The sequence below is a fragment of the Eptesicus fuscus genome, chromosome 2 (genome assembly GCF_027574615.1).
Source record: "Eptesicus fuscus isolate TK198812 chromosome 2, DD_ASM_mEF_20220401, whole genome shotgun sequence".
NCBI classification, from domain to species: Eukaryota; Metazoa; Chordata; class Mammalia; order Chiroptera; family Vespertilionidae; genus Eptesicus; species Eptesicus fuscus.
In genome coordinates this window covers 104,259,082-104,269,712 of record NC_072474.1, presented here as the reverse complement: position 1 = coordinate 104,269,712, position 10,631 = coordinate 104,259,082, and the positions used below count along the sequence as shown (strand labels likewise).

Here is a 10,631-nt window from a genome sequence, read left to right as displayed (position 1 = left end):
GAAAAAAAAAAGAAGGAAAAGAGAGAGAGAGAGAGAGAGAGAGAGAGAGAGAGAGAGAGAGAGAGAGAGAGAGAAGATATTAGTTCTATGGAACCTGTTGTTTCTTCGGGATTGTCATATAATCATGTTATGAGAGAACACTTGCTTCAAGTTGATTTTGTACTTTCTTAAAAAACAAGAGTACGGAGGCTGATGCCCAGACATCAGCGGCTGTCATTTTAGGGTGGCTTGTGGTTGGTTGGTTGGTTGGTTGATTGGTTTTCTTTCCTTTTGAATTTATTCATTTTTTTCCTTTTGAATAGAATATGAACATTTTGAAGTTCTAGGTTTTACGTGTGTCTTCTTGGAACTGCTGCCATTTGAAGTGGTTTGCCCTGGTACACTCTGGTCAGGAGCCCCCAGTCCCCACCTGCACATGCACACTTCCCCCAAACCAGGCACACATGCACACACACACACACACACACACACACACACACACACTCACCATCACCGAGAGACTCCAGGGAAAGCGAAGCTGACACCCATGAATAAACATGTGCTTACTGGATATCCATTCTGTCTCTTGCTTCTTCAGCAGCTGTGTTCATGTAAACCATTGTTGTTGTTGTTCTTGTTGTATTGTTGTTGTTTTGTTTTGTTTTTGTACAGAGTGTAAAGTAGGAGAAATTCCTAAGTATGACTTGCAATAGTCTGTTAGGGGAGGACGCACTGTCCCGTGAGGTATTCACCGTCCCTCTGTCATCCTCAGGCAGGGAACATGTTACCTGCGCAAGCTTCTCTGAGCTTCTTTCAGTAAACTATCGAAATCCAGAGAGTCATACTTGCTCTTGGTGGAAGCAGGGTCAAAGTCATCTGAGTTTGAATCTGAAAGAAATCCAAGCCAGGTCAGATGCACCCTTTTCTGATGGTCATCAACTCAATCATCGCATTCAAGAAGACCTTATGTAAGAGCAGCTTATCTAATCAATATACTTTAAAAATATGCCAAAATTATATATATATATATAGGGTAAGGTGTGGTGGGCACTCAAAATACTCATCAATTGATGCATTTTAGATTTAAACTCTCCTGGAAGGTAGTCAAAATAGACTTTAATAGCAACTATTCAATAGCAACTTGTCCAATGATATTCTTTGAAAATAAGCCCCCACTCCCCCCATGGCATGTTAAACAACTCACCTAAGGTTCCTCAACAACTTAGGTGGAGAGACAAGAGTAGAAGCTGGAATTAATTTTCCTATTCAATGAGACTAATTTCATTGAGCAAAAATCCAGTTGAGTTGTAGGGAGAGAATCAGAAGTTCACCCACTCCCCATCCTGTTACTCTCTCTTAAGGTAGGAGAAACATATGACCCAGTCACCTACTACATACCTTTGGGTACCCCAGAAATGACTAGTGGCACAAAATCCTCCAAATTAGAAGGTTTAGGGAAATGTTTCATGTCTAGAGAGCATAAATTCAGTCTCTTTACTAATTAATAGGAGACGGAAAATATGCAGGTGAAAATAAAGCCATGGTCTCTCTTGAATCCTTAAACTAGCCCACGTCAGCTTTTGTGCCAAGTCCCACATGCTAGTTCAAAGAGCCCTTAACAAAATCAATGTGTTTCAGCAATGTTGGATATAAAGTGAAAATCTGTTAACTATTTCTGATTTTCTCCATTGACATATTAAAAAAAAAAAAAGTCAGATATTTTTGCCGGCCTTGTAAGTGAGAAAAAATATCTTGTAAATACTTTCATTCTATTGAAAGCACTGACTTCGAAGGGAAAACAATCCTTTCTGGAAAACATTAACAATCCTACCAAAATATGAACATTTCCATGTTTTACCCAGACCAAGTCCCGAAAATAAAATGCTCAACATGACAGAGGAGTATAAGACTCAGTAATGTGGAGGCATGATCACTGACCTCACAAGATGTTGTGCTGAAATGGTTGCAATCCCTCAAACCCTGCAGCCCCAGACTGATGTTTTAGCCCTCGCTATAATCCACTCTAACCATCCTAGCTTTTGGAAACAAAGAAATTCCTGCACTTCTTTTTCTCTTTCATTCTTACCACTCCTTGTCTTTACGGAATTTGTGTCAAGTAAGTTTTTTCAGGTAAGAAAAAACAAAACAACAACATTTAGAGTCAGATCCAGACATAAAAGCAAGAACAGAAATGGCCAGTCTTTCTTCACTAAAATCTCATATGGTTAATTCTTAAATGATAATGGCTCCCACCCTTCTCTTCATAGCCAAATGACTGGTTTGCTTGTATTACTAAAACCTCACCAGAAGCTGATGTTCAAATCAAAATCTTGTTTGTAAAAACCAAAGGCAAGAAAACCCTGCTCATTGCTAGAGATTAGCCTGGAATCAGAATTCCAGTTGCATTGCAGACGAAGGTGAGAGAGTCTGCTGATGACTGAGTGTGCATGACATTGAGGTCAGCCTAGGCCCATCAGGAACACACATATGTATCTTTTCTTGGAGAAAATATGGAGAAAAATTAAAATGTCTTAACTTTGGATTATTCTGCATGAAACCCAGAATTTCAGTGTTTCCATATTTTTATTAGCGAATACTAAAAATACTTTGAAACAGTGGTTCTCAAGACTTTCCTCACTGTGAAATATGCAGGCTGGAATTTACATATATACCCACATATATGAGCATACTACATCACACAGTAGGCACCCTAAAGTCTTTTTTTGTTGCATGAAGACAGAATGTGGTTACATGTACTTCCTGAGGCAATGCCATCTATTCCACCTCTTTTTCTACACTAAAGGAAGGATGCTGCAACACAAGTCAAATATAATACAAAGTTTGATAGAAATAACCCAAAAACTACTCTAACTATTTTTAAATAAATTGTTACAAATAATGACATTGTATAAGTAGAAACAAATCACATTACAACTGTATTCCTGGCATACAGAAAACTGTTGGCACAAAGTAGGTACTAAATTTAATATTTGTTAAATTTTACTAAAGTTATGGGTGAAAATATTTGTGTTGGGATCTGGGAATGATTTACCAATAAATGAAAAGGGTTTATGAAAAGTTATGTATATATGCATAAAAATTTGTGATGGATATTTTATTTCCTTCATTTTTTTCTTATGTGCTTAAGTTCTACACCATAACTAATTTGTGATCAAAATTATTATATTTTTTGTATTGACCAAACCTTCTCTTCTGGTCAGATAGTTGTAATTTAATCTTTATCCTTCCTCTTTAAGATTTTTTTCATTGGGGTTTTTCAGAAAGATCCATTTTTTTATGACAGTAAATAGAAAGACACACAGATTACAGAGTCATAGAAACCAGAATTAAATCCTGGCTTCACCATAGTAACCTTGATTGTCTCTTTAAATTCTGAATCTCATTTATAAAACTGGCTCATAAATCGTAACTGGAATCACCATGTTTTGCACTAATATTATTGTAGTGGCCTCAAGAGTATTGAAATAGGGTGGGCAAGCTAACCTAATTTGGGGTAGCAAAAATAAAACACAGAATAAAATTGGTTAAATCTATCTAAAATACTCGGTCACTTTACTCTTGGTAAAATGTGTCTGCCTCACATCATTTTCACTTTACATCTGACACACACGACAGCTCACAATCCCTCTAATGGTCCAGTATATACTTCTGCTCATCACATTCAGTGGCCGTGACCTGACACATTGAACGTGAACTCTTCAGGGGACAAAAACCAGACACATATGAATGTTGTTCAATTTCAAAGCCGATGCTGATTCTTCCATTTTAAAGTAACTTGAAACTTCCAACTTCTCATTACCATCACTTTAAATGATAATCATAGCTACTCTTTATTGAGCAACTGCTTTATGCCAGACACTGTTAACAGCTTCACAAACATTAATTTAATATCCACAGCAGCAATATGGGGTGTGTTACCCATGGAGAACCAGAAGCAGAGGGAGTTTAATTGTTTGCTTAAGGTCAGAAGCTAAGTCAGGTTTCAAACCCAGGTCTGCAGGATTCCAAAATTCTGCAGGTTTTTTGACTACACTGTGGCTGTGTTCACTCAGATCGACTGTGCTTCATGAAATTGGCGGGCTTGAGGGAATTGGAAAAACCCATGCTACTACCGTGCACATCAAACACACTTTTCAGGAAATACAGAGCTAGCTTAGCAACGGCAACGTTTCATTGCTGCTGGCGAGGCGGTGAGATAACGAGAGGGGAAGCATTCTTCTTAGAAATATTTCAGGAAGGCTCTAGTTCAATTTGGAAATACCATTCAATCCTCCCTCTCCCAGTGATGAATCGTGATCTAAAGGCCCCTCTAGGTAGCTTATTTTAAACTCTAGATGTTTTGAGAGACTAGAAGCACCCTGGCCTTCATCTCTGAAGGAAATAAGTCAAATCAACTCAAGACTTCAATCTGTCTTGACTGTTTTTATCAGCCAACATTTGAACAAATGACTTGCCACCGTTTATATTTTCATCCCTAGGCCTCTATCTCTCTAACAGTCAGCTACCTCTTCCCTGCTTCATACTATCTATTTAGTTTTTGAAGTGAATTATAGCATATTCTCCCTGAACAATGCACACTACCTATATCAATTACTCTAGGAAGACATTGTTTTGGTGGAAGGGAGAAAAAAAATCCTAGTATTTGGTATTCATTTCTTTCTTTATACCAAGCCAAAGTAAGTGCTGATAGAAACATAATAAGGTTTAGATGTATATGTTAATTTTATGATTAGTAGCATAATTGATTTAAATAAGTATGTCATATGCACGAGACATTTGCCACTTTCCTACCTTCATCAAAGAACCTAAAGTCTTACAATACACACATTAGATAAAAAAATCACATGCAAAAGAACAAAATTAAAATTTGAAAGGAAATTAAGATGTCAATTGTGACATTATTTATAATATTAAAAATTGAATAAATGTTTAACTATAATGGAAGGCTGAAATATAATGGCATTATTCACTGAACAGAATACTGTGTTGCCATTAAAAAGTGTTGATAAATTATTTTTAATCCTGTGAGTACAGTGGAAAATGAAGTTATGTAATATTAATTGAGATAAGTAGAATTTAAAAGTATGTATATATATAAAACATGACCTCAACTATAAGAAATTAGACATTCTGAGACAAAATACTGGAATGTACAACACACACTAAGTCATAGTGGTTATCTCTAGGTGATAGGCTGATAGCTGATTTTCCTATTTTTCTTAACTTTTTTATATTTTCTAAATTTTACCCCTTGACTCTGTACAACTTTTAGAACAAGAAAAATATCAATACTTATGGATGCTTCAGTTTCCTTATCTCTAAAATGGGAATGACAATGATAATATCTATCTTCCATGACTGTTCTGGTAATTAAATGAGAAAACACTTGCAAAGCCCCTGACACAGTGCCTAACATATAGAAGTACTCAAAAATAACATTTTCTCTTTTTTCTCTTAAAGAAAGTATAATGTGATATAACATATAAAATTTTATTTTCTTTTCTCAAGGTGTACTTTGTTGAAATTATTAACATATCTAAGTCTTTGTGATAATAAAAAAGAATAAGACTTTTGCACACTCTGTTCCATAAAACAATGATGGCAATGCTACAGGTTTGGAAAAAAGGGTTCAGGGATGGGAACAGAAAACAATGGCAGATTATATACATAGTCAAAGACACATACAACATAGACACATGCAGATGTATACTGTACCCACATATACACACAAGACATACACACACAAAACACAATATACCACCTCCATACACAAACAATGCAGAATTTCAGCATCTGGGAAGACAGTACAACAAATTTACTTCTTCCTTTTGTTGCCCAAACCTACACCCCTTGTTTCTGAAACTGTCTTGTGCATTAAAAAAATGATAATAATATAAAATTTCTATTCAAATATTCCCTCTAGTAAAATAATGGTTCAACCCAATGTGCCTTCGGTTTACATTTACTCCCATTTTGAGCTCTACATTATGGATTCCTCATTCTATGTACAATAAAATCCATACCTAGGTCTGCATAGTTAGACTTGAAAAATTGCTTGCGTCCACAAAAGTACAGCTCGAAGTCAGTTTCATTCGACCTGCGCAAAGTATATCCATTTTCAAGAGCAGCAAAAGCATCACAGGTGTAACGGTAGGTAATGAAACCATAGCTGTCTCTGCAATGGACAAAGAGAAGTTCAAAGCTAGTGAGGAAGCATTAGCATATATGACTATAGCACTTTCTACTTTGGGAGACTCTGCTGGTGCCCACGTCTGAACCTCTGCGCCCATTTATCAGTGTGATTGTCCTGTCAAGCTGCTAAATACTTATTTCTGGGACAGGAAATCTCAACTAGAAAGATTAATAAATAGGGATGAAAGAAAATAAATAAGGTTCTGAACTCAACATGTCATCTGTCAAAGCATCCCCATCCTAGTCATCTTCGGGCCATAATTTTTTACATATGTCAGCTTCTAAACAAGAAATAATCTTGAAGATTCTCACCCATCATCCCGCAGATTTACTGTGCACTCCTCAATTTCACCAAAAACTTCAAAACGGTCCCTCAGTTCTGTCCGTGTTGTGTCAGGTCTGATTTTGCCAACATAAATCACACGGCGTTCTTCCTGGGGGAGGGGGAAGAAAGAGAGACTTGCTCGTTCTGGAGAAAGGAAAGAAGTTGAACCTCTAGAAATATTCATAAAGGGACAGTCATGCAGAAGAAGAACCCACAGAGCATGCCAGTTAAAGGAAAACATACACTAAACTGAATGAAAGGCTATGCTGGAACAAAGTTTTAATTTCCATTTCATCAATATCACTCTCTTCCTTTACATACTCTCTGTTTGGAGCCCCATTCTCTTCTACTTTTCCTACTCATCTCTGTTCTTCAGTCACATGAATTTTTATATGTTAGAAAAGAAATATGTGTAATGTGATGATTTTATCACTGAATAACTGAACAATACCTGTTAAATATTGTAACTCCTGTGACTCAATTATTAATCCTCAAAATTGGTAAGAAACTGACCTGGCTCACATAACCGTATAATTTCTCATTAACTCAGAATTCTAATATGGAGATGTGCATTTTTTCCCAGTTTTATTGAAAAAACTGATACAAATCACTATTTTATTGAAAAATAACTGACACAAATTTTGACATACCGCAAAAGAGTGATTTCTTAAAGTCTAGTATAAATAAACATTACCTGAGGTGCTTATTAAAAATGTAAACTATTGGGATTTATCCCAGCTATACTAAAAAAATTTGGAAGATAGGGTTCAATGATCTTCATGTTTAACAAGCACGTCCAAGTGATTCTGATGCAGGTGGTCCAGAGACAATAATTTGAAAAATACAGTCTTAAAATGTAGATTATTTTAAGCCATGAGTCTCCAAAGAATAAGAGCTATTAAAGAGGCTATCAATTTCACTTTGCCAATGAATCTTATTTTAGAACCAGACTAGAAGGGTGTGGCCTAATTTTCTCTAGTAGAGTCAATATCATCATAATCTGAAAGTCATCAGCAATTTATAACCTTCACAATATGAGAGGAATATGTCATAGCCAGTGGATATATTTCTGAAAAATAAAAAATAAAAAAAACAAGACAGGTATGTATTTCTTAATGTAAGAAGCAATCTTATAAATCTTGCTCTAAAAAGACAGGCCAAGGGCCACGATGTTCCTTAAAACTGAGAGAGGCAAGAAGGCAAGGAGTTAATATAAAGAATGTGCTTACCAACTAGGCTACATGTCTATCAAGGACAAACAAGAATGGAATGAACTTCAGGTTGCTGAGATTTAAGTTAGATGGAAGCAAAGACGAGGAAGCACAGGACCAAGGTACAGATTTTGCTTGCCTCAGAGTTTTCTCTGGATGTACTGAGATATCCTGTCTTGGATGATGTGAAAAGTAATTTAGGCCCAAGGCAAAGAGATGTCCCATGTTATTTACTGAATTTCTTTCTTTTTTATGTGCCCCGTATTTAGTGAAGGACCTGCCAAAGACCAAGCACTCAATAAGTGCTTGTGAAATATAACTGAACAACTCAGACTCTGTAATAGATATCATCTGAGGTGATCTAATCACTCATGTTTCATCTTCTTTTATCTTATGCAACCCTCCTATTTCTGTTTTCATCAGGAAGTTCCTCTGAACTTCAGACTCAAATAGCCAACTATCTACTTGACATCTCGGGTTAGATATCCCCTCGACACCTCTAGCTGGACCAACATCATCCAAACCAAACCCCCCAGTCCGGCCCTCTCCCCAGGAGTGGGTCTTTCTTCAATGTTCTTGGATCAGTGAACACCATCTAGCCAGTTAGGACAAAAACTTGAATGCCTTCCTTGATTCTTCCCTCATATCCAATCACTCATTAAGTCCTGTTGATTTTTACCTCCTAAATCTCTCTCTAGTCCATCTCCTTTATTATATCTCCCTAAAACAAGCTGCCAGCATCTCCTTCTGGACTAGTACGACAGCCTCTTAACCTGAACCCCGTGTCTATGTTTACCTTCCTCTAGTCTATTATTTCACTCAGGTTGAGTAGCCAATTACTGTCTACCACATTCCAGGGCTTCTCCTAATGTTTAAAGAAAGTCCTAAATCATTAACAGGACCTGCAGGGCCCATCACAGTCTGTACCTGTCATCATCATGGGCTTTATCTCCCTCATTACATTCTTTCCTTTACTCTATTTTCCAGCCACCTTGAGCATCCATCAGTCCTTAGTATATACTGTGCTGCTTCCTTCCCCAGGGCCTTGGAGCAAGCCGTTCCCCTGCTACTTAGAACATACATCTTACACTGTCTCTTGCTCCCCTCCACCAACATATACATACTGTCTAGAATTACACTGAACTCAACAATAATTTTCTTTCTGAGACTTGAAATAAGGTCAGGATTTTTTTGGTTGCTCTAATAGGACACTCTATTTATCCCTTATAGTTCTATGCCCAATTGTAATTGAATGATTAACAGTTTATTCACTGATTAATGTCTAGCTCCCCTGCAATGGAAGTTTCATGAAAGCAGAGACCATATCTGCCATGTTTTAAGGGTACCTGAAATATCAATCTCAATGAATATTTGTTGAAAAATCAACCGATCACCAATCAATTAATAATTTTTAACACTTACTCCATACCTTCCATTACATCAAAGATGCCTAAATGTGGCCTGTACTTTATGAAGCAAAGACAATAGAGAAAGAAAGCCAGGTGTAAGCTTTATCATAGGATAAACCTTGCCCAGGTAGCTCAGCTAATTAAATTAATTATTTGTTAGTACAGGTTAAAGTGTAAGAAATGTGGAATAGCTACAAGTTGGTAGGACTTTCACTCTTAAAAATCACCTCTGAGAATCAGAGGTGGGGCTTAGCTAAAACAGTCGGCAAAACACAATTCCCCTGACAGTGGCGATTGAGCCTAAGTAACTGACCAGATGATATACAGCAAATAGAGCAGGCTGCCTGATTCACTTCCATGTAGATTGTATGTCTCAATTAAAGGCTGCACCGTGTTGTTCCATAGCAGCCAGCACATCAGGAGGTCAATAAATATAAACGGATGGTGAGGCCCATCCTGGCACAATGCTGTGCACTTAAGCAAGGGATTCATAACATCACATTCCATTCTATTTATGCATCCAGCTCCAGCCAAACAGTTGAATGTGATGGGACCGCTATCTAAACTTCCTGGCGCCTGCTTGCACGGGTGTTCTGAATTTCTTTTTTTAATGAGCCTTTTTAGGAAGGTTACTACTGTATAGAGGAAAAGGAGAGGAGATGCAGAAGAGAGAGAAAGAAATTGAACCATCACAAGGAAATTGTTCAACTACCATTATGGGAATACACATAGCCTACAGATTCAAGTAAATTCGAAGTTAAAGATAAAATCGACCATATGCACGTCCATATGCAGACATATTGGGACAGTCTCTGAATTGCTTCTTTATACAAAGCTGTAGGCAACAATGATCCCACAAAGGAGATAAACCAGAGGACCTTTTACATCAGCTATGGATACATTCTGCAGGAAAAAGAAGACACAACCTGGATGGGAGGAACAGAAATCCAAAGGCTATCCACAGTCACGTATTATCTACTTGTCTATTATCTCCTTTTATAAAAAACAGGACTGGGGCCACATCTTGCTACCTTACAAAGACCAGAGATTAAATACATGTTAAAATAAAATGATTTGAGTGCTTGGTTTTCCCGGTGCTAAAAATGAAACTAAAAAGGCATCAGAAGGTCTAAACAGCAAAGACAAAAATCTTTCCAAGATTGGCCAAAATGTCTAGCAGAGAACTTATTATTTTTAACATGTTGCAGTTTTATTAGACTGATGAATAGATTGCATATCTTTAAAAAACCTTAACATTTGCAGCCAATTTTTCAAGACATTAATTTCTAAACAGGAGATGAAAGGAAAAGAAATCAAAATGCTTAATAACATTTCCAACTTCTTAAAGGCTTGGAGGAACTCTAAACCTTTGGCAAAAGCTTTTGAAAAATGATTTTAAGGCCAGTTTTCACTATCGAGGAGGATGGAATATTTATCAAATATCTTTTAGCTTCAATTTTCACAAGAGCTAGTTTGCTGATGGGGTGGATAATA

The 10,631-nt window shown here is 36.9% G+C and overlaps 1 protein-coding gene across 3 annotated transcripts in view; it reads right to left on the bottom strand.

The window, feature by feature from the left end:
• Positions 1-348: 348 nt before the first annotated feature.
• Positions 349-10,631, bottom strand: part of PPARGC1A (PPARG coactivator 1 alpha) — a 304,344-nt gene continuing 294,061 nt past the window's right edge. For 2 of the 3 annotated variants that reach the window (XM_054724022.1, XM_008140191.3), the window contains exons 11-13: positions 6,505-6,626; positions 6,024-6,175; positions 349-867 (exon numbers count right to left, since the gene is read on the bottom strand). In XM_054724022.1, coding sequence (XP_054579997.1) covers positions 764-867; positions 6,024-6,175; positions 6,505-6,626 — 378 coding nt within the window. In that variant the 3' untranslated portion in view covers positions 349-763. The remainder of the gene's footprint in view (positions 868-6,023; positions 6,176-6,504; positions 6,627-10,631) is intronic. The other variant, XM_054724037.1, reaches the window with a different exon arrangement.